Here is a 24,839-nt window from a genome sequence, read left to right as displayed (position 1 = left end):
CATAATGTATTGCACATTTAAGATAAGCTAAAATATGGAAACGGAAATATAAACTTGAATCCAGGTCATATTCAGCCCATTCTTCCACTCTCAGACGCCTGGCTAAATAATTCAGCACCTGGTTGTCTGTGTGGTGGAAGAGGTGAAGCCTGTCAGATACTCAAATAAGTTATTAATTTTCAATTTTCTAACGCTTTAGGTGCACTTCATCATCCTGTTAACAATTTTCCCGTGAAGCGTGACTGATTTCCTTCCAAGCAATGTTTTTTCTGAAGAATTCAATTTCCTGCACCCATTGCTGCTCTCCCTACAATAGTTTTGACTCGTCTTTATTTGTTGCTGAGGAATATTACATTTGCGGTGCCTATTGTTTAAAGTTTACTTCAATCTCACCTTTTCCTCCCCAAACTCACCACTTTAATTCATACAACTATATTAGACTGACTTTGTAAATACTTCTCTTTCTTTCTGTGTGTGTGTGCAATTTTTTATTATCTGTTGGTCAATACAAAAACCATGTATTTTATTTACAGTTATATTCACCTTACGCCTTTCCCATTTGTGAACACACTTTTTAAAGCATTATCTTGTTTTTGTATCATCATTCCTAACTATCATGTCTTTTCTGTCTTTCAGGTATTTGTCGCTCTAAACATTTCTCTGGAGGTTCGAGACAACCTTGTATGGCCGTCTCGATCACTCTCCTTTTTTTCTTTAACAAAAGCCTTTTCTCCTCTATTTCCACTGGAACATCCTTGAAGAACTTTGTCTCTATACAATGTCAGCTGAACTCATATGACCCCTCATGTCTCCCATGCAGACCCTCCCACGGTGGAGCCAGTTTACATGGAGATGCGTCAGGGCCTGGGCCGCCCCGTGGTGATGACCTGCAGGGTGCTGCGAGCCCACCCCTCCCGCGTGCTGCGATTCGAGTGGCTCCTGTCGAACCGGCTGCTCCACGCTGGAGCCTTCGATGCCCAGAGAGACGAAACGGAGTACACCATCCGCAGCCTGAATCGAGACGGGTGGGGGGAGTACACGTGTAACGTCATAAACGAGGCGGGAGCAGGAAAATGCACCTTCCAGGTTACAGGTAAATAGACGTTTTTTACTGATAAGCAATTGACCAGTTGCTAAGCACCTATAAACTGATACTAAACTTTTTAACCTTTATTTATAATAATATAAGTGGAAGATTTTCTTACTTGAACAATTATTCCTTAAGCTGCTTCTCAATTCTAGTCGGTTATTGAAGACTTTTCCGCCTGAATATAGCAGATTTCATCAGCTGCAGCTAGCTAGCTAATTAATTAAGCTAACATTAGCTCTATGAGTTGAAAACACTGTCTTTGGTTGACTATTCAATTTTTCTACTACTTTTTAAATAAGAACCTTGTAAAAAGGCTATCATTCTCACATACTGAAATTAGAGGTGCATGTCCTCATGAGTTGATGATCTACGTAGACATTTTATTAAATATAGAACAGATCTGCTGTGGTCTACAATTTCATACTGACATAACCCGCCTGGCTTCTTACCTTTCCTACTTTGAAAAGCCAGACATAGCTTGATTGTTCATATTTAATGGTACAGAGAAAAAGCTTTTAGAATGAGGACTAACAGACTAACCAATGTTTTTGGTGAAAGTAACGCTGTCTCCGATAATTAGTTTGGAAGGGGATAGTGCAGAAAATAAGTAAAGACACACTATTGTTAGCTTGAACTCTGATAGTAGCATCCAGTAGGCTTTTGTACAGCAGATGTGCTATTGTGAATTCTCAGTTTCAAGTAACTTTTAACCCTACAACAAGTATTATGTAATATTTCCTCGCCTTGAATGTAACACTGAGTTATTTTTGTGGGAAGTTAGCTTAGCTAGCCCGTATGCTAATATGCGCACCTCATATTAGAGCCCACAACTTGTAAATCATTTCCTTGCACTTTTGTTTTGTCCATTTTTTAACACACCACACTCAAATCGCCTTAAATGTCTCCTAAAAGCCTAGCTCTGCGTACAGCCCCATGCACAAGTTTCACACCTGCTGTGCTTCGTTATAGATAAGAGGCCATGATTGCAAAGTTGCCGTAAAAAATCGTTCAAAGTTTCATATCATACAATTAACATAATTCAAAAACTCCTTCAGTATGCACTCCAGCTGGTAATTTGAATGTTCACCGTGAACTTTTTGGACAGCTGAAATTGCTTCCTCAAATATATAACGGTTCTTGTCAGGCTCAGGTGTGATAGACAATTAATTTTAAAAGAAGAGTGAAAGAAAGGAAACAAAGATAGTCAATCTGAATGGGATACGTCAATCACGTCTGCTCTTTTCTCTGTCTCTTACCTGTTCTTTCAGATAATACACACTTACGCCCTTCATCGCCTTTCATTTTAGATGGTTCTTTTTTTCATCGGGAACAGAATGTGTCCATCTCCTTGTCCTGCTGTTATGACAGGACTGAATTAGTTTGGTCATGTTGAGTTACCGCAGCAGGTCAAGGTTTCGATCTCCCAGACCTCCCATTAGAGACAGGAGCTACAGGGTCACAGGAGGAGTATCTGTCACTCTGATCCGCTTCTTTGATGCTGTCTGTTTCTCTCAATGTGTTGCTGAATCTAAGCGTACCCTCCATTTTTCTATCTCCTCTCTTTCTGTTCTCCTCTCTTTGTCCCGGTTTGCTTTTCCCCGTTTTTCTTATTCCTCATTTCAAACGTCTTTCCCTCCTCCTCCTTTTCCTCAGATTGCCTAGAGTGTAAGATGGACAACCCCCCCTGTGCGCTTCATAAATCAGTCCGCCATGGTGGAACAGGTAGAGCAGAGAGACAGGAGCAGATAGTCCCCTCCAGTCATTTGTTTTTCACAACAGGCCTGGAGTTTTTCGTGCTATTGCTCATGCCCCCTCCCTCCCTCCTCCCACCTTCCCTCCCTTTCATCCTCCATCCCTCCTACCTTCTCTCTCCCTTCATCACTCCATTCCTCCCGCCCAATGCTCCAGATTCCCACCATCTGGACTCAGTGGTTGCCAAAGGTATGGAGGCTCTTTTAGTAACCCCCTGAGTGAAGGAGCATGGTGCAGAAAATCCACTTTTGTTCCTCCCATCATCCATGAAATCTGGCCTGCCCTATTCCCTTAACTCCAGTTCCTATTCTTTAAGATGTCTATGTTTTATTTTATTGTGTAACTCACCAGCCTCAGTATGAGATCAACATTACTCTGCAGTTTGACTGAAATAACTACTGGAGAGGATATCAACACCTGACTTGAGAGTCCACTTCAAGATGAAGCTCATTAAATATTTGTTATGGCTCATGCAGTTAGGTGGTGTCTTGGGCTGCTCACTTAACAGAGAGAAGACAGGTAGCCCTCAGTGGATATCCCCTCGCCCCCTCGCCCCCGCCTGACTTCCTCTTTTGCTGTGTTGATGTGTAATAAACACATCACTCAGTAGCTCTGGCCTGAGGCTGCAGTTCCTCCATTAAACACACAGGTCCAGTCAACATACTATGCAGAAAAACATACGTGTTACCATGTTGACGGACACATTCAAAATCTCCCAATTCATGCATTAGTCTTTTCTTGTGCTTATATAAAATTGTTGTCGCCTCACAAAGAGTGCTGTGCCAGGGGAGAGTGTGTGCATGTGCATGGATGCCCATGTGCCAGGCCATCAGGACATCTGTGGAAACAGTGAGTCGGCTGTAATTGTTGGACATTAAATTGTGCCAGGGGAGAGACCCCTCAGAGGGATGTAATGTGTACCACTGAGCTTTGGCTCAGCCTCCCTCTCTGGGGAACCCTGACTTTTTAGCAAAAGCTGAAATCATGCTCTTCTAAAGAGTTAGAGTTGGGACGAAAAGAAACTGTATTTGAAACTCTACGCTGCTTTTTTTCTTTGATTCCATTCCAGTCTGCTGCGGTATGATTGATGCACTAGTCTGCATTTACTACACATCCTGTCCTCAGGCTGCAAATGTGTACTGATGAAGCAGTGATGGGATGAATCACAGGTCACAGAATACACAGATATTGGATTTAAAGATGTATTGCCTCAATTTATTATAGCACTTCATAAAGTTTATGGACTCAAATAAGTGAGTTTTAAAAAAAAAAAGGTTTACATTAAAGCAGCAGAGGCTAAGTTATTCCATCCTTCAGCCCAGAGCCTGAGCTACAGTACACTCTGAACACCCTGGCTCCTACAGATCCCATTATGCAACTCTATAGCATATTTGACAAGACCCCAAACCTTCTATATGCCCACTTCTGCCAAACTTCCAGTATGCATCACAGGCTTTGCATTACAGTTTTCAAATGAAAGTGAAGATAATATTATAGGGGTTATTTTAAACATTAGAAACTCCCTCCAGAGCTAAATTAAACAATTTACACATTGTGTACTGGCGAAGTAGGACTAACCTGAATCCCTATAATCGCTACAGAACTATAAAGAAATTCTGCAGAGCTAGACTCCAGTCTCGTCAACAATGCAAAATGCAGTTTTCCTGGAAATCAGAAATTCACAAAGAAAGAGCAAACAATGCTTTTCATTTCTCCCACGTTTAATTCCTCTTGTTGGCAGCCTGTCATGAATTACAAGAAAAATAAAAAATAAATTCCCAGGGACATTGTTCAGAAAATCAGTGAACAATGCATTTTGTGAGTTTTTTCAGGAAATGAATTCAGATTCTACACAATGATGCGATGGTATGGTCCCCATTTCCCTCTGTATTGTTGCCATTGTTCCTAATGATGCAGAAACACATTGTGGAACGCAGTGCCCAAAGTTACCCAAATAACATATTTGCATATGTCTTCAGAAGGAAATGGATTCATTGTAGTGTGACACCCCCACACTGCATTCAGTCTATTTGGATCTATTATTATTTGGTCCGTCATCTGTTCATAGTAATGTTACTGTCACCTTGATTCATTTGTTGCATGTTTGTTTGGCTCTTTGAGGTGTTTTAAATAGGCATCTTGTATTTCTTTTTTGGTGGATGTGTTACTTGTATCATTTTGATATCTCCATGCAAGAAAAACGTAACCGATTGTATCTTCAAACCTGCACATTGCTCCGTTACAGGGGTTTATAAAAGTGTTCAAACTCAAATGAACACTTCTCACTTCCAGACATGTTTTCTAGTAACTCAGCAGTCTGCCTCTATAATCTGTATCCTGCTCATCCGAGTTGAACTGTGCACCTAAAGTGAAGGATGTATGATGTTGAACACTTTCCACAGCTCAAAGAGAAACTGACATTGATGGAACCTGTTCGTAGTAATGACTGACATTACACTGTCAGAGTAGAAAAGCAGCATATCAAAAAACGTTATCTGTGATCAGACTGTAAGTCTCTCAGGCTTGAAGGACACACTCAAAATATTCTGTGCTTTTTCCTTCTTTTATTTGCCGACCTACATTTTATCCCTGTACTTCTTTTGTATCATTATTTTAGAACACAATATCACAACATGTGTCAATTTGCAGCATTCAAACTGACCACAGAGGATGGAATACAAATTATAATTCCAGCTAATATAATCAACCGTTAGAAATCTCTCTGGCTTTTCGTCTGTTCGAGTTGATTAGGCGAGGAAGTTGAGGAAGAATGAGCTGAATAGTCGAGGTGGAAGTGACTCATTACAAGTTCAATATCATTTTTTTCCCTTTCAAAGCCACAGAGAGATTTCATTCTCCATCCCAGAAGGGGACTACTAGCCAATTACCATCAAGTCTTTTAATGTCTAATGTCTTTTCCCTAAAGTCATTTAGCTTATCCAGGCGGTGGTGTTGGGTTTGTCTCGGCCAGCTGTGCATCCATATGCAAGCGTCACTTCTGCCACAAAAGCCTACATCACACATCAGCCCTGCACCATATAGCACAGCTTAGCATATGGCGCTGTTTTCCTCAAGAAGAAAGCATGTTCATAAACCCCTTAGAAAGAAGAAAAGGAAGTCTGCAAACAAGGTCAACTTCTTGCCGGAAGGGTTTTACTGAGCTGTTATGAATCATTGCATTGGTTCTGCTGTTATAAACAGGATTTTAAAAAAAAAATCAATTAAGCCTTCCATATTTTATGTTTGATGTCTCCCACCGGGTTATCTGTTTCAAGACTAATAAGTGGTTTAGGCAATGTGCTTCATCACACATAACAAATTATTAGCAGTGAGGACCATCATTACATTATATTTGTTATTTGAGGTCATTCACTTTTGCAAAGAACTGTAATGTTATAGATTCAATTACTACAGAACGCGTTCGCTAAATATACTTGTATAAGTGTGGGATCCTTTCAGCAATGTTTACCTAAAGCCGAGGCTGCGTGGGAATCTTTAGAAGTATCATGAAAACATACAATCAGTTTAATTAACCCTTGCTGCCTCTGCTCTGCTGCAAACCATAGCCACTTGTTTTGTCATTGGTCTCGTAATAACAGAATAAACTGCATGCACAAAACTGACAGTATCTGCCTGGCTGGCTTTTGTGACGTTCACTGTACAGCGGGTTGTAAACACAGCTGGCTCTATACAGCGAAACACTGCAGAGTGAAGTGCAGACGGTAATTATCCTTGGGTTTGTTGTTAGAAAATATGTTTTTCTTTCTAGTTGCATTTCAGTGAGCCACGGAGGCAGTTTGTTTTATAGCATCTTCAGTTATAAAACCAAAGGGTTCAATTTAACCTTGTGAGATGGATTTCATAACTCAACATAAAAACTTTCATCAGGTTGATAAATGAGTGTTTCTTTCACTCAGATTATAATATTGTATTTTAAATAGCTTTATCCATTTAAAGGCCAATTGATCTGCATCCCGGTCATCATTACTTGATTCATTTGTCTGAAATGCATAACAAAACAAAATACCCTCAGTGTTTATTTGGACTTATTTTCTCTGAAGAATAGGAGAATTGATCACACCACACTAAGCCTGAAACTGCTAATCTGTTTTGTTCAGTCCAGGTCATTCTTAAATAGCTACATACTGTAGCTATTTAACTCAAACAGAAGTTAATTGTGGATTTGTTAGAACATATATGCAGCAGTGGTTCAATCCTCTATGGTTTTGTTTGTGATTGTTTAGGCAGCATGTTGGTGAATATGGAATTGACTCGAAACAGACTACGGTGCCCATATTCATTGTTATGAAGATGTTTAGGGATAACAATGGAGGTCTATGGCACAGGGGAACAACTGTAAACCTCCCTGTAATGCCTGGAAGTATGGCAAATGATTGTTTGTTTAAGAAAATCATGGGATATAGCCAGGCATCATCATATCACAAAGTGACTTAGTGAGTGGTTGGCTTGGTGGTCCCTACCAGAAAATAGGTTTCGCTGAGTTTATTAAAAGGATACATCTATACCATGGCTGCATGTCTCATAACTGCAAACCGTGCCTTCTGGTAGGTCCGTTTATACTTCCATTAAGACTATTTCACTTGAGGAGCCTGATTTAACTGCCGATCTCATAGTCAAATAGTCGCACTGGTTAGGAATGATTGATGTAAGAAAAGATAAGAAAGATAAGATGGACCTTTATTTATCCCCGTAGGGAAATAGAGGAGTTAAAGCAGCAACAGAGAGTGAAAAACAGGACAGTAGAGATTCACACAAGGTATATAAAACAAAGCATCAATGCATTTTCATTGATATATCTCCATGTAGCTATGTAGTATGTACACATGACAATAAAAGCCTTCAATTGAATACGGGCATTTAGGGGGTGCTGGATGTCTGATGATTACATAAGTGTAAAATACAATAAGTGTAATACACTCATTTGACAAAAACAAAAGAACAAAACAAACAAAAACATAAAGAGAGAAGACAAAAAGGCAGGCAGGGCTCAAGAATGAAAAGAAAACCCTTATAGTTCAATGATCTGTACATTCTCGGTCAGGGAAACAGCCTTCTGTGAGCAGGTTACCTAAAAGTGGATGCAACTGCACAGCTAGTAAGCACCAATCAGTTTTGCTTCATGTATTATTTAGCTTTCCGTTTCCTAAAATATCAGCACTGTCAAGACATTTCGTCTTGTTTGTTTGTCATGGCACAAATTATCATGTCAGAACAGCAAAGTTTAGCTCCACAGGAAAAAAAATGTGCCCCTGCAGCGATTCTATTTGAATTGAATTAATTTCACTTCACATTTTCACAGTTTGACAAAATCATTCCGTGTTTTTGTCTTTGCTATAACTCTAAGGTAAAAGCTGCTCCACAATGAAAGAAAAAGAGCCACTAGCCTACAGTAATACTGTACTAAGGCTATTGAAACCAGAATGATAACCAATCACCTTGTGACCTACAAACTCCCAAGTCACAATTTATTTACTCCCTCGAGTGTCATTCTTAGGATCAAAATTGAACAAAACGAAATGGTTCAAGGAGTTTCTCCGACCAAGGAGCCCCGTGGGGAGAAACCCAAGAGACCACTTATCTGTTTATGGAAATAAAGCCGTTATAATCCATCAATGACATAAACTAGCTTGACAGGTTTAGTCTGACATTCATCAACTACTTGCTGCACAACCACACGGGTACATCAAATCCCAGTCCTGTTTTTGTTTGCGCTAACAATGGCTGCTCCAGCGTCTCCTTTCAATGGCTATTAAAAATCATCTGCCTTGGGTTTTGTCATCCTTCAATAAACAAGCCCAAACAGCTGAGGGGCAAACACAACAACGTGTTGTCGAGGTGAATTACTATTCTTTGCCTGGAAGGTCATCCTGTTAGCTTGTTGCTGGATCTTGATTAAAATACAATGTTGTGCCGGCTGTACTTCAGCTGTCAGATATATCGGCTCTCAGGCTGTGACCGGAAAGCACAACATCTTGAAAGATGTGTTCAGTCCATGCAACAATCGCTGTCAAAAAAAACTCACAGATTTCTACAGAGCAAGCTGTGTAATTCAAGCTTTCTGACAATCTCTTTGGTAGTCTGGATCTGAATGAAATGTGTTTTACTGAGAAGATAACTTGAGTTCAAAGCATCTTACAATTTAGTCAAATCTGCCATCACATTGGATCGATAAGTCCGAATCTCGTAGCTATACGTTCATGAAACATACAATCTGTTACACGCTTTGATTCAAAAGTACTGTACGTCACGAAACAGAACATTAATATTTAATGATCCTTCAGGGAAATTTGGGTCACAGCAGCAACAAGGAGTATCATACAGATCGGATAGGAATAGAACTAACTGAACATAGTGAAGATAAGAGATACTGTAAGTCTTTGTCATGCTAATTCAGCGTTTCTTTAAAGAAGTAACTCTAAAGAAGCTTTAAAGATGTGTTACTATGTGAACAAATGATACAACGTTTACATGTGCAGTCAAGCAGAATGGCAAGCCTGCACAGTGTTTGTAATGAATACAAATGCAAGCAATGTATTGAGATCTCATGTTATAAATAATAACTATTATAACCTAGCAACAAACCTAAAAACAAGTACTGTTCAGCTGGGTCATTACAGCAGTGCCAATATATCTGCACTAACCTTTTATTTTCATCACTGTTTTGAGTCATTCAGTCAGATATAACATTACATCTCTCCATCATGCAATGCTTTATCTGACAGTTTGACCTCAACTGCTTATCTTAATGTTTTGAAGAGGATTCATCTCTAAAGAGAAAGTTTTAATGTAGTAAAACATGCAACTGCTGCTGTTTTATGTCTATGATCACTGTTCAGTAACAGCACCATTATTGGTGCAATTGCTGTGATTCAAGCACTCCTAAAATGTCATTCATTCACAATCTATATTAAGAAATGAATAATTATGTCCATAACATGCTTTTTTGTTTGTTTTTCAAGAAATACTTAAATCCCAGCAACTCATACTATCCAGTCTATATGCTACCCATGGTGACTTTAACACGTTACGTTTTCAGAGACATGTTCATGTCTAGTATTTGCTTTCATCCTTTTTTCACTGCTTTTTATAAACAGACTTGTCAGAATCTGTAGAGATATATTTTATATTTGGATATTTCTGTCACAAGTATCCCAAACTTTATCAAATACTACTTCTATTGCTTGGATAGCCCTTTAAAACAGTCCTGACTATATTGGCAGAAGGCATGAGTGCCATTAGATTCCAACACATGGTTTTCCGGTGTGATGTTTTTAATCTTAAGTAGGTTTTAATGCAATACTATCAATGTGCTTTCTCTCCAGGCAAAGCCTACCCTCCTGAGTTCTACTACGACACCTACAGCCCGCTGTGGCAGAACCGGCCCAGAGTCTACGGCTTCAAACTGCAGTGGACCCAGATGAACCCCAACGCGGTGGACCGCATCGTGGCCTACAGGCTGGGCATCAGACAGGTAGGATCACTGAAGGTGTTTTTATATCAGGTACGATTGATTTGTACCGTGCTGAAGTACACATGAACTGGAGACCCCCTTTTTCAGGTGGAGAGGATCGGGGCCCCGAGTACGTAACACAGTGTTCCTACTTATCAACAAAAACTAGACTCTGTGGTCAAGTGTATTCGAATCGGAGCCAGGGTTCCTGATTTTAAGTCAACTTGGAGTTGTTTATGTGAGCACCTCACCCTGCTGCCTGCTGATTTGTTTTCTTTTTCTCTGTTCAACCTACGTGCGCATGATTTGAATGCTGTTTGTCGCAGTTCAAAGTGTTTTTCAGTCCCACATAAATCTGTTCTCAGGGAGCTTTTGTAACAGCCAGAACATGAGTTTTTAAAAGCAAGAAATATTGTCTCCGTGTAAAATAATCGCTCAGTCATCTGTAGTGGTCAGCCTCTTTCCAACCCTTCTTAGATACATTTGAGTTTATTTGTGCCACGAGGCAGTAAAAAGCTTTCTTATTACCAATTTAAGCGTGCGATAGATGTGTTTGCACAGCTTGCTCGTTGTATTCCGTTTGACAGCGCCAAATTTTACGCCTCGATTCATCGACAGTCTTATTCTGCAGTTTTTTTAGAAGTGAATGAGCCACTGTAGACCGCGCTGAGTGACTAAGAACCTGTCAGGGGCTGTCGTTTGTGCCAGTTCTGTGCTTTCCCACCAATTGCTTCGTTTTTTTACCCTCAGTCAGAGGAGTGGAGGGAAACCCCACAGAGAGAAAAAGCAAGCATAGCTCCTGTTTTGCTTTTCAAGTAAACTCCACAGATGACAGGCCGGTAGCAGCATTGATGGATGGCATGGTTACATTTTCTCTCTTTGGCAATCAATGTGTACCTTCCTCTCCTTCCTCTCCATAGCACATGGCAGGGTGGAGCACATTTTGTCTTTATGGATATCCTATTTACAGCAGCAGTAAACAAAAAGTTTGAGATAGCCAAAAAGCTCCATTAACTCAACTAATTGTAAAGCCCCCGTCACCAGCCTGTATAAAAAAAGAGCATATATCGAAGAAATGTAACCCATCCCGCTACACCAAAATGATATCAGTTCTGCTTTGGAATTAGCAAGAAAACCCTGACAGTTTTTTTTGCAATGAATAATATAATTTCATGTTTGTTTCACACTACACCCTCAGGACTTGAAGCCTGAATACACATTTTAAACCAGTTATGTTTGCGCAGAGCAATGATTTTCCTGTCATCTCTCTCACTTGGTCCGTTTGGTAATAAATGATGCTGTGCATTGCGGTGCCCATGGTTGCGCTTGCCAAAAGTTTGTTTGAGAACTTGCCAGGAATATACATTTGCTTTTTTCTTATTTTCCGCCGGGTTGTGAAATCTCCATCTTTAAATTATTCTTTATCCTTTCATCAAAAAAAGAGAAAATATTATTTCACCAGTCTATGTTTGCAGAAAATCATTGTTTGGGCAAATTAATTTCTCTCCTCCTTCTTGCCTTGATATCTCGAGAGAGATACATTGTGACCATTATTTCCTTCCTCCGAGGCATAACAACCGATCGTCTTAGATTAAAGAAATTCTCTGCCTTAAGGAAAATGCATTGGTTTGTGGGATTGGCTTTACAGTATACCTCTGTGATGGATTAAGTCTCAGCTTTCACTATTGATTTAGACTGATACTTTTGAATACCTTTTGGTGAGAAAGAGCTGGCGAAAAAAAAAGTGGAAGAGGAAATGAGATAGGAGAAAATGAGTAGGAGTAGAGGCCCTATAAACACAGAGAGATAGTGACTGTGAACGAGTGGTGCAGTAATGAAACCGTCGGCACGTGGACAACACCACTTCGATCTATTTATAGATCCAGCAGCAGCTCCCCTGCCATTCCCGCAGAATTATTATCATTTTCTCTTTTGAATTAATGCACAGAGCCCGCAGACCTTATGCCTCTGTAATGGATTGCTTTGTGTTATCGTCCAGTGCTCTCCTGAGAGACAGACGCTGGAGGGGAAACGGGGATGGAGCTCTAGCTCCACCAAAGCACAAATCACTGCACCCATCAAGGATGCAATGTTAAGGTGTGACATCTGGCCTTGTTCTGATACTACAGCCGGCTTCTTCAAAGCCTTCTTAGCTGTCCAGATGCCTCATTTCCTGTCTCTAACCCCTATAAGGTAACTTTTTCGCAGCTACATATTGCCATCTTGGATCAACTTCCCTTGTCTCTGTCTTCTCTTCCTTCTACTCCTCCTCTTTTGTCTGTTTTCAATTGATCTGTCAAGTCTAGGCAGATCAAAAGGAGTCATATGTTTTACATGCCGGCAATAAAAAGTCACCATAGTCAAAGAGAACAGTCACCTTCTGTGCACCTGATGTCGCTGTGATCAGTCTTGCTCACTTGCTGTTGTCTTAAAAGTTGCTTTAAAAACTCTGTGAAATTAAATCAATTCGGCACTCTGCCTCTGTCGACAACATTTGAAAAATGAAAGGTAATGGGATGTAAACAGAATCCTTAATCGAGCGCAGACGCAGAAACTCAGTGAACATTAATGGGAATCAAAACAAAGGTGCAAAATCCATAAACCAATAGGCATGTGTATGATTCAAAACGTCTCAGAAGTGAAATGTTGTTTCTCAATCAAGGTTTCAAGATTGATTTCATTTGAGCATTTAAATAGATCTGCGTTTTGATACGATTTTTTTTTTGCTTTTTGTTGTTTGCAGTGTTTTCCAATACTAGCATTTAAGGGCCTCCATTTGCCTTGAGCTCCGGCACACACATAGACAGTTTTCCCAATTAAATGTTTTTAAACCTGACACAAGCCTCCAAAACTGTTTTACAGCACATATAGTTTCATACTCTTATTTATGCTCGCAGCATTACACCAGCACCTAAACTAAGCTCAAGCAGGCGCTGTGATGGGGGGATTCGGGAACACTAATGAGCTCAGATACAAACTCCGAGATATTGTTATTCTGCGAGTAAAGTGACAGGGCGCTCCCAATACAACCTGCCATCAAATCCATTTGAAAATAAATATGTATTTTTAATGAGACCCATACAGTTGTTTTCTATTACAACAAAACAAGGCTATTTTATGAATTTGGTAAAGCAATTAAACTTAAACAAAATCAAACTAGTTTCAAGTTTTATCATTGCTTCATTTTTGTATTCATGTTTTAGCTGCAGGCATTAGACATAATGAGCATATAATAAGCATATGAACCATTCAAACATCTTCGGTTTTATATTGCTGTATACTGTAGGAGCTGATCACAAAGGGACAATGGCAGTAATAGACAGAGAGAAAATGGTGAATCGTGCAGCTGAAACCAATCAGCTAATGCATTTGCTGCTCTTCCTGAACTTACGTTATGCTCCATAAGTGGGACTTAACTGGATTTTATTATGTTGAATAGGTTTACATTTGAAAGCATGCGAATTAGGTTATGTGAGATTGAGTTTTGTGGAGCTCTTTTGCTCCAAAAAGTAAAAATAAGAAAATACAGAGGGGATGCCCCCTTTAAGTTAACTGATCGGTTAAAATATTGCTTTTGCATTAGTACATGCATGGCGGTGAGATTTAATATATTTATGTCTGATTTTCAGTGGAGATAACCATAAACTGTTTGTGGGCACAGATTGATGTATCCTAATGTGTTGACTTAAATAAGGATCTAACTTATAATGCATGGTGTATTAGTGTTTTGTGTTTTTTATTAGAGATTCAAAGATAAATCTAATTCTCAATGAGTCGATTGACTGAAAAAGAATCCATTAATCTTTACAGTAATTTAGTAATATCAAAAAATATATATGTCATCCTCCTCAAAACTGAGATTTCCTAGGTTTTTCTGTATCATATTAAGCTCAATATCTTTGTTTTCTTATTTTTAAAGACATCACTTTGGACTTCGATAGTTGTATCATTACTTCGTTGTCTTCCGAATGTGGACAGTGTTAAGTACACCTTCTCTTTTTCCTCTACTCCCCCTCAACACCAATCTATAGAAATGACAGAGACTGCCAAATGTGAAAAAACATGGTGACGTGTGTACTTTTTTTTATTGATTGTTTTCATTTTTATATTCCAATATCAAATGTGCTTGAAATGTCACAGCCTCTTTTTAGAGTGTTCAAACACACACTATCCAACAGTGTGTAATTTGTGGCAATTGGCTGCTATAATGCCTTATGTGCTCAAATGTTCAAAGGAAAGGTAGAGGTAAACGCTCCATCTGCAATTACTAGTGCCACAAAAAAACCCTGTTTACCTGCAAAGTAATGGTGGTATAAACTTGCACCCCGTAATTTGTGGATCATCCCGGCTCTTAGTAATTACTTAATTGGTATTTTTCTCACACACAAATCTACTGAGTGTGCTATCAGACTTCCATTCTCTCTATCTCTGTCTCTCTCCGCTGGTTACACACTCCGTCTTTTCCTCTGACTGAGAAGGGCATGTAAAGTCACTAATTGTGATGCAGAAGCTGTAACTTGTCTTTGTGCGGCTCTTCCCCTTAAACCGATCTCAAGGATAAAATGTACCCTACTTTTCTTCTCATTGCCCCCCAGCAGCAAACCTCCCTTTTGTTTCCTTGGATTTCCTGAGCAGCTGTCTTGTATCAGAAGCACAAGCTAATCTCTTGTGTGATACCTGAGCTTAGTCACAGACAGACAGTTTGTGTGTGCTACACTGTGTAAAAAGAACGAGATATACAATTCCTGTCAGTTCAAGGTCCTGCTACAAAACATTGTCGAACATGATTAAAGAGCAACTTTAAAAGAATGAGGCGATGGTGTACAGAGCACAAAGGTGTTGTCCTTACTGTACTCGCACAGCGCCTGTATGATCCACACTGGGATGGTTTTTTTAATAGGAAAAATGAAACCGGATTTCTCTCTCTTCAAGTATGGGAATGTTCCTTCTGCTTGTTAATAACCGTCTTTGAATCCAGAGGCTAGGAGCTGCTTTGAAAGTAAATATTGCTAATGAGCAGCTAGCTGTCAACAATTTACCGTGAAAAAATAAGAGGTTTTTTGTTGTGTAGCATTTAATGTTGGCGGCGTATCATACAAATGCCTATAGATAGGGTTAATTGGCAGATGAGAGGGTGCATCCAACGCTGATGGTGAGGGGAATGTATATTTGCTATGGTCATGTATGCAAAACGCTCCCAGGAGCAAACGCTTCAGAAGAATACGCTTTGAATTGACATGCTCTACTTTTGTGGTGATACTACATAAAAGCCTTGACTGTATGCATTCCAATTTCTTTAGATATGAAAATGTCTGATGAATAATGATTATAGCTGCTTTTCATTTGCTGTGGTTTCATATATTTCGAATATCAAAGGTAATTTATTGCTAATCCTACATACCATACCTCTGCGAACTCTAATCTGGTTGGTATGAGATCCTCTAACTCCACAAAGGCGATCTTTGTAGTACAACTTCATCATTCAAGGGTGACCAACAACACTGACTGTGGAAGTGCTGCTTGCCAACATGCGCTCTGGGGTCCAAACCCAACACTGACTAACTTTTGCTGAGAGGTCTGCAATTAACTTGAGGCCACTCCCGGACCTTCGAACCATGAAAAGAGGGACTAATCTAAGCAACTCAAATCAAGGGAATTAGCCAAGAGCCTTAGGCTCGCTTAATCAATGAAATTAGCTTTTCTAGTCTAAAACCTAATGTCTCTAAAAGTGGCAGATTAAAACTGACCATCAAGGACAATACCGTTCAAACATGTTCTTGATTGATTTATAGGTGGAGGTTATACCTTTGCCTTACTGTGAGTTTGGTTCAGAAGGAAAACAAATGCACAAGGATCTGTTGATTTCAGTTGAATCAGAAAGTAGTGCAAATGTAACACAAAATTCTAACATCTAACATAACATTAGGGGGGGTGCGTAGTAATCAGCAGCAAAACGCTTCGACACGTGTATTTCGATTTATTCACGGCATTATTTTTGTTATTCCACAGTATTGTTGTGTTATAGTTATTTTTTAATGTATATAACCCAATTTGTGTTCTTTGAAATTGAAAAGGATATTGCATTGTGTGTGTTACTTTCGGAAGTTGTTGTTGCTATGGAAACAACGTGATGGAGATTAATGGAGAAAAAGTCATATCTACATATCAAAACGGAGAAAGTAAACAATAACATTTATGGTTAAGTGTTAGCACCCCCCGAAGAGGCACAAGCTCTTACGTTGATATTGGAGATTTCAATTAATTAAAAAAATAAAAACCAAAAAAACCAAATATCCGAATAATGAAATTGAAACCCGAATAATACTCCAACGAACGAACGAATATTCGGATATTCGGATATTCGGGTACAGACCTACTATGTGGTTGATTTCCCAAATGTTTTCTATTAGGACAATTATTAATAAGATATCTGTATTTGTACAAAACTTCTTAGTGTCTATTGATCATCTCTTTCTATGCAGATGGGCCTGCAGCGCTGGTGGGAGCAGGAGATTCCTGTGGACGGAGCGATCAACAAAGGAGAGCTGATGACACACAACCTGACAGAGCTCATAAAGCCTGAATCCTACGAGGTGCGGCTGACCCCCATCACACGATTCGGAGAGGGCGACTCCACCATCCGGATCGTCACGTACAGCGGTGAGTGCTATAAACCTTCTCTCAGGAGGACTGTGATCAGTCTGCTCTTACTGCTGGATTTGAATGTCCCCAAGTATGGATTAGAGAGTTAAACACATCAGGGGAGACGCAGATTCACTTCATTATTCTACTTAGACGTGGCTGCACAGGTGGAGGAATTACAGCTACAGCTGGTTATGTTATCCTTCAGCTAACTGCGACATACTACTCCATTTTAACAGCTTTAGTTTGTGCTGCCGCATATGGACACATGCTTATCAACATTGATGATATCACAGGTTCACTCTGGTACCAGCCATCTTTACCATGATCCTAGGAGGCTTTGTTTTGTTCGATTTATAAAGAAGGTGCAGTAGAAATTAAACTCATTAAAGGGACCCTTTTATGCTTTTTGGGAGTTTTGATAATAGGGCCCCTTTAAAATTACCTGAGCTGTCAGTACACAGTTCAAATTAGGCTTGCTTTGCTTCTTTTGTCACTTTGTGTAAAGTCCGATCAATTGACTAATTATCTCGCGCTTGTGACTTGTATTGCCTGAGTCAGCTTTTATTGTAATCTCGGACACAGGCTGACTTGTTGTTCCTGTGCATGTGAGATCATTGTGACATCAGGGCATCAGAAGTACCTCGAGTCACAAGTCCAAACACTGACAGTAATACATTTGCTTTACGCAGTTATCCCACAAAAACAATATATTTTTATGTGAGATTGCTTTTAATTGTTTTGTCAGGAGATATCATTTATAGTCCTGGGATTTTTTTCCACAAAATAAAAGCGTTTTTGTTTTATATCGCAAATATTTTTCAAAGGTCATAAGCCTTTCAACGCCCCAAAATCAGGACAATAACATGACTTGATTTGGTTTATGTTCTTATTTAAATCAGGGCTATAGTAATACAACATCAGGTAGATTGTTTGTACTATGCAGCAGGCCTGCACTGTATCCTCTTGCAAATGGAGGCCCATCCTTCAGCCTGCTGGACGACACGCTGGCTGCAATGCTAACACTACATTAGTATCCCCAGTCGGCCCAGCAGTGACAGTGAACAGATGCACAGGTACTTGAGATGTGCATTTTCAGAAACAAACTAGCCCACTGTTTTCTGTCTTCCTGAGTTGTGCTGCTGCAGTTGTGAATTATTCAGTTCCACTGCAGCTCATCACGGCTGCTCAAAAGAGAATATCGGGGATGAGAGAGGTAAAACTTTCTCTGCTGTTATTCTTTCAAGCATCGTGAAGCAAATTGTGCTGTCTCTGCTAAACCTTGATTTGAAATCAGTTGAATCAAAATTGAATCCAATCAAAGTGAAGACTAGTGAATTGAGGCTAATTAAGAAAGAGAGAGGCGCTAGAGAAGTGGTAGGCAGCCAAGTTGGGACTGAGGGAAAGCAAATAGAGGAACAAAGTTAAAAAAAGAAGACAGCAATGCTGATGTGCGAATGGGCTGCCCAACGAGAGACCAGACTAATTATCACTCTAGGGCTGCTCTGTTCTCCCACGCTCTGCACAGCGTCACGAAGCAGCCTCGGCAGGTCTGATCAGATCCACTCTGCTCCCGTAAGACAGCCTGATGTACAGTCCTGCATCATCTCCATTATTGCTTCCTTTTCACTCTCACTGGGGAACAGGAACCACATCAATACAAGTGTATGGAATAAATGTGTGTGATTTTATAATCGTATGCTTCTATGGTTAATCGTTATGTTAGCAGGTTTTATTCCAACTCTTATTATATAGAAATGAGTGATATATTGTATTGCGAGAAAGAGTAATCCAATTATGCCTTTACTTGGACATAGATTAGAGAGTCCACAAGATGTTTTACTAACCAACCTATATTCAGCAATTGTATTACTGACAGCTACAGTACGCTTCTGTTTGAGTTACTGACGTCAAAGAACTGACCATCAATAGCACAATTCTGTGGATAAGTGCTCTGCTGTTTGAGCGAACTCTTGAATTATCTGATGAGGATTCTGCTAGGAGAATGTATCCAACCTTGATAAACACATACATGATTAAATACTTAAATCCATAAAACCTAAAGCAGTGATGATTGACAGGTGCTGAGGAGCAGGGTAATAGTGAGAAGTGTTATGTTATATCGACTCTGATTTTCAGGCGTTAGCTGCAGATGCCATTCAGCTAATGCAACCCCAGGCAGTACATACAACATTTATGTATTTAGGGTTTGAGTAAAGTATGTACTGTGGTGTGTTGACGCCGGGAAAGTTAGTACACTCAAAACAGTATGCTAAGGTGTGTTGTACACCACTGGGACTCAAAGGAATGCACGAGGAAAAGGGAGGGGCCACTCACACCTGCAAAAAAGTACAAACAAAGCTGATGGTGGTAAAAGCTTTTGAGAACATGAAAATAAAGAATAAGCTATCTACTGGTAAAGTTGAATATGCAGTGCTATTTCTTCTTAACCTGAATCTGTTCATTTTGATTTGATTTTTTTTATACTTAAAAAAAAACTATGTACTTGGTCAGTTAGTATTCAGTGTATCCTATTAACAGTTTTTATTCTAGAGTGACTCATCTTTGATAGAAACCTGTTCAAAGTGTTACCATTCCACAGTTACCCATTTTCATTTTGAGTTACCCAGCTGGCATTTAAAAGTAGAAGGACAGGCCTTGACTGAGGTTTTGTTTTAATGCTCAAATATAGCACAAAAAAAGTGTTTTTATAGTTTGGCTTGCAATCGGGTCATTTGCTATTTTTAATATGCTGAAAAAATGCTCAACCTTTGACTCTTGCATTTTGAATCAGACACATAAACAGAGTACTTTGAGAAGATGACATATTCTTCATTGAAATTCAGTCATCACAGTGCGTGACGGTTTTCTTTAGCACTGTTGTTTCACTCCTGGAAAGCAGTGAGGGGGAATTCACCTTTAGCCTCTGGTTATGCTGCAGAGTTTGCACCTTTTCCCTGTGTTTGCTTTGATTCCCTTCAACAAATCAGAAAGACATACAAGTTTGGAGTCTTCAAATAACCCTCAGGTGTAGATGTGAGAGTATTTTCTTTCTGTGTTTGTCCAACTGTGTGTGCTTGTATGCTTGCCATGCACTAGTAGCCTTGCTTTGACTATACCAAAAAGATATATTCTCTATTTCCCCACGATAGTAAAAATGTATGTGTCTGTCCAAAGCAAACAACAAAAATATGATAGCCGCTTTGTTAGCTGTTAGAATAAACAATGCTGTCCTCCTTCCACCATAAGGCCACTAAAATTGAAGTATTAGAGAGTTTGCTCGTCCTTGCCCAGTAGGCCATGCGATCATTCTGATGCACATAAAGCCGATGGAAGCAGCTTTTCTGTGAGTTGGCAAGAAAAAACAAAGGCGGTTATAGTGTCCCCAGCTGTAGGATGAAGGATGGTTGTGTCACGGCGCTCCAAAGACGTTCTTTTAAATTGTGCTGCAGTGACAAACTCAGCATCTGTTTGGTTTTCCTCACAACATCCGTCTCTCCCTCTCTCCCTGGTTTCCTTCATGGCACAGGAAGTAATGTCTGAGCCTCCTGTCTTCCTTCACTGTGGCACGGCGAAACAATGCGGATATTTCTTAATATTCCATTCCAGTAAGATGTCTCTCTGTAAGGTGATACCCACTAAATCTTATATTAAATACAGTTTTTCTGCTTTAGATAATATCTGTTGCCCGCCATAGCGGTGGTGTTGGGGCCTTAATATTCGGCCAGCGGTGGTTCAGTATAATCCCTGTCTGATCTTTGTTCAGTCATGGTCTCTGTTTACCTGAGAATTCAATGAATCACAGCTTTGGGAAAACATATATTTTATTATTAGTTTTCTCTTTTACTGATATAAGCCTCAAGCTGTCAACGTAGGGTTTTCTTTAGAATATTGTGTTATTGCAGGGTATTTTTTCCTGGACAGAAGATAGATACAACTCTCATGGTTGTCTGTTAAATATGAAACGTTACCAGCCAGCTTTGTTTAAAGGGACCCTATAATGCTTTTTTGGGGGTTTGCCTCCGTAGTGTGTTATAGGTGTTTGTGCGTGTAAATGGTCTGCAAGGTTCCCTCCAGAGGGAGTGTCTCTCCCACAGACTCCAACCTGAAAACCCTCCATTGGACGCCTTTGTTTGTTTTACATCACTACATAACTCTTGCATTTCTATTGCGTCATCATATTGGGTCATCTCTAAGGAGTTGACCAAGCACAACAGAGCCGGCCAACAAGCCAATCAGAGGAGACTGGGCTCTGGTCTCAGACAGAGGGTGAAAGAGATGCAGGCAGTATGAGAAAAATAAAGACCTGTTCGTAGAACATTGAAGCATCTCAACGTGTCACAGTGGAGGCACAACATACAAATATGAACCTGAAAATGAGCAGAATAGGGCCTCTTTAAGACAGATCAGAACTAACGTGTAGCATTATTGATTATATTATGATATATACAGTATATATAACTTGTTGTGCATTCTTGCGTTTTAGACCACTATTTAGAGCTCATCCATGTGGAAGTCCATTAAGGATTCACTTGCTTGCATCAATGTGTTATACACGCTGATGCAAGAGCAGGATAATACACAGGAGATTACTGACACGGGGAGGCTGGGTTTGGGTGTGTTCAGTTTGATTGAAGGACACACTAGTGTGAAGTCCCTTGTGTTATTTCTGTTATTTCATGTCCGGAGACATGAGGGGAAGACTGCAGAATTACATTTGCCCACGCTGGTATTAGCTGTGAAACCATCACAAAGCTCTCTCAGAACGTCATGGCACCCACCCAGACCCCCTAAACGTGATGGATGGGAATCTCTGAGAGCGTGAATGATATGAGGTCAGTGAAAAAAAAACGAAGAAGCTGGGCTGCTGTTGTCTTTGAGGACACTTGGCTGGAGCCATGAAATCGTCTGCTGCTTTGTAATACAGCCTCAGGCCAGTGGGCGGGGAACCCAGCCAAGATGAAGTCAGTGTATCCGGAACAGCCTCCACGAACCGCTGTCCTTTGGCGGTCAATGAGCTCACTTTGTGTTTCAATCAAAATTAGGCAATTTGGAGGGAAGGCAGTCATGCATCAAGCAACAGTTTGCTTTGTCCTCTGAGTTGGAAAAGCAGGAAGAAGATATAAAACTTATAGTGATTGTAGGCTGAGGACATGCCCTTTCATAACAGAAGTTTTCAAATAGCTGCGTTGTCGACTCACTTCAATTCACACTGCAATCACAAGGACTGTTTACCTTGAGAACTATTAAGATTATGTTTGATCCTGGATCATTATTTGAGTGTTTTTTAGTAGCTTGAAGGGAAAGCTGAGTGCTCCAGTGTAACTGCGAGAAAGCCATATTTTTGTAAAGTTTTTCCAGTTGCTTGGGGGCTTTTTCTCACCAATGCTATAACAACATGGGGCATTTTGCTGAGAGTGTTTGAGGTTCAATCATGTTTTTCCGGAGCTACAGAAGTATTCGAGGACGAGGCTTGAACATCAACACCTTGAATTAATTGTGTTCCTTGTTTGCTTTCCAATTTCCAATACAGTTATCCAAATTGGTAGTTAATTCCGGTATTGTGTGTGTATTTTTTGGAAGTGTGTGTGCATGCACAGCGCTGGTTGAGCCCCCTCTGGGCCTGCTCTGTGCTCGGCTTGATTTCATCAGCAGGGGTGGAGCTCCAGCAGCCACATTCATCTGGACTAAGGCACCGTGTATCAGCCTGGGGAGGGTGCAGGTTTAAAAAAATAGTGACAAGGAAACATATTTTCATAACCACTGTCTTGGAAGAAAGAAGGGGGCGGGAGGGAGGGGGTGTGAGGACAGCTGCAGGGAAACGGGATGCTGCGAGGTAAAGAGGGGATGCTGAAAAGAATGGAGTTCTCTCAGAAAATTCAGCATCCGTTTCAGCGGCCCGAGGCTGTGAGTTGTCATTTAAAACCTTTTCTCTGCAACAGCCCAGATGATTTCTCTTCAGTGCCTCTCTGTGCAGCACAGCGTAGTTTCAGGAGAAAGCATCCAGTGTTTGGGTGCAGGTTTCTTCAGGATCGGTGACATAAGGATTATTAAAGCTTTTATAGTGCACAGCCTGTTCTTTCCACACTTTGTGGCGAGGCTCCAGCTGCAGTGTTGCAGTTCACTGAATGTTTTATATGATTCAATTGGAAATGTAATGGTTTGTTCTCTCTCTCTATCCAACCCCCCTTCTCTCTCTACGTGTGCCTTTGTGCTTATGTCCTCTTTTCTACACACTGTGTACAAGTGGACACACGTTTCTATGAACCGCAAGGCAATAAACAGAAATCACTTCTTGAGTTTCTGCTTTTAAAAAGAGCAATTCCACTGTCCCCGCGGTACTTCCCCACTCCTCAGTACATGTTTTCCTTTGTGGGAATGATTTGTTATTACTCACTTTAATTGGTAGGATTCAAATCAATTCCCCCCATGAGCAGCAAGGTTTCATAAATCACGGGGCAACGTAGTTTTGTGGTAAAGCTGATGTATCGCATCTATTCAGCCGGTCAGCAATCGATCATGAAAATGCCCATGAATCTTCTTGACAGGTTAAATGGTATTTACTCTGCAAAAAGTGAAGTGCCGACTAACTGTCTCGTTGCAACTCTGCGTGGTACCCTTGACCTTTCTGTATTTGCTGCGGCGGTAGCCTCTTAAATTATCAATGAGGGGAGGCATTGAACCGCGGTGAGGTGGACAGAAAGCACAAAGAACCTTGCATGTATTTCAATAGACTCAAGCCACTGGCGTAAAAGTTTCCATAATGACGGTGTTGAAACCACACGAAGAATCAAGGATGTCACAGGAAAGTGATTAGCAGACACACTTGTGATTGTTACTCATTTCTCTTTCGACTCCACTTCGAGCGATAGAATTACTAACAAAGAACTGCTAACAGATCACTTATATACTAATAAAGGGCTGGCTTATCTAAAGCAGTTGAGTAGCACTTGAAATGTTTTAGCTCGATGAAACTTGATGTACTTATATGATTCTGTCTTCTTCAAGTTTGTATCTTCTTGGTCGAATGTACTTATTGTAAGTCGCTTTGGATAAAAGCGTCAGCTAAATGTAATGTAATGTTTCTATCATTTATTGGCTTCTAATGGAAGTATAAAACAGGCTTGGTGCTCTTAATGGAAGTCCCCTTGAACAAGAACATCAGCAATGTCGGTAAATGGCAATAATGATAAGCAGTTGCGCTATAAGCTTATTAATGTGGTCAGGCTAGTCTTCCTAATCCCTCTGTCTTTTACATTTGATAACCCCAGCTGTCACCTTCTCCAGACATCTCTTCTGTCTGTCTGCTCCATGGTAATTGCATTGTGTGCCGGCCGATTGCGTCCTGTTTAGCTCTTTACTTTTTTATTTGTACTCTGTGAAGGCAATGGAGCGTGACGAAGATGGAGCGTACCTCCAATATGCTTCCAGTTTTTTAATATCACAGGACAGTATTTCCCACGGGCCTCTTTCATTAAGTTTACTGTGCTAGCTCTAACTTTTTATACATGTAGGCTTTTATTAGCTCTGCGCCTAAACATTACATGACAGCGAGGCGGAAAGGTTAATAGCAGTGAGCTTTTTTTTTTTTTACTGTGAGCATGTACGTCTTGTATCTCCTGTCTTCTTTGGTGGAGCACATTATATCAGACAAGCATTTTTAAAGAGCGACAGTTTGAGTGCCTGCGTGCGCCTCGCTGTGCGTTTCCTTTTAAAAAGCGTTTCACTCATTGACAGATGGCTAAGATATTTCCTACTAATGACTCTCTGGCCTTTTCTCTTTCACAGCTCCCATCAACCCTCACCTGAGTAAGTAATGTGCACCTCACTTAGCATGGCTCAGCAGAGAGCGAGCTCCGTATGTCGCAGCACAGCCTGCCGGAA

At 40.3% G+C, this 24,839-nt stretch overlaps 1 protein-coding gene across 5 annotated transcripts in view; it reads left to right on the top strand.

Moving 5' to 3' along the window:
* The window catches only part of LOC307016891 (MAM domain-containing glycosylphosphatidylinositol anchor protein 2), a 185,576-nt gene that overhangs the window by 137,355 nt on the left and 23,382 nt on the right, over positions 1-24,839 (top strand). For 4 of the 5 annotated variants that reach the window (XM_079646255.1, XM_079646254.1, XM_079646258.1 and 1 more), the window contains exons 10-13: positions 821-1,093; positions 10,186-10,334; positions 16,796-16,973; positions 24,744-24,764. In XM_079646255.1, the coding sequence (XP_079502381.1) occupies positions 821-1,093; positions 10,186-10,334; positions 16,796-16,973; positions 24,744-24,764 (621 nt within the window). The remainder of the gene's footprint in view (positions 1-820; positions 1,094-10,185; positions 10,335-16,795; positions 16,974-24,743; positions 24,765-24,839) is intronic. The other variant, XM_079646256.1, reaches the window with a different exon arrangement.

The sequence above is a fragment of the Notothenia rossii genome, assembly GCF_949606895.1.
Source record: "Notothenia rossii genome assembly, chromosome: 8".
Taxonomy (NCBI): Eukaryota; Metazoa; Chordata; class Actinopteri; order Perciformes; family Nototheniidae; genus Notothenia; species Notothenia rossii.
This window is presented reverse-complemented; position numbering and strand designations above follow the sequence as displayed.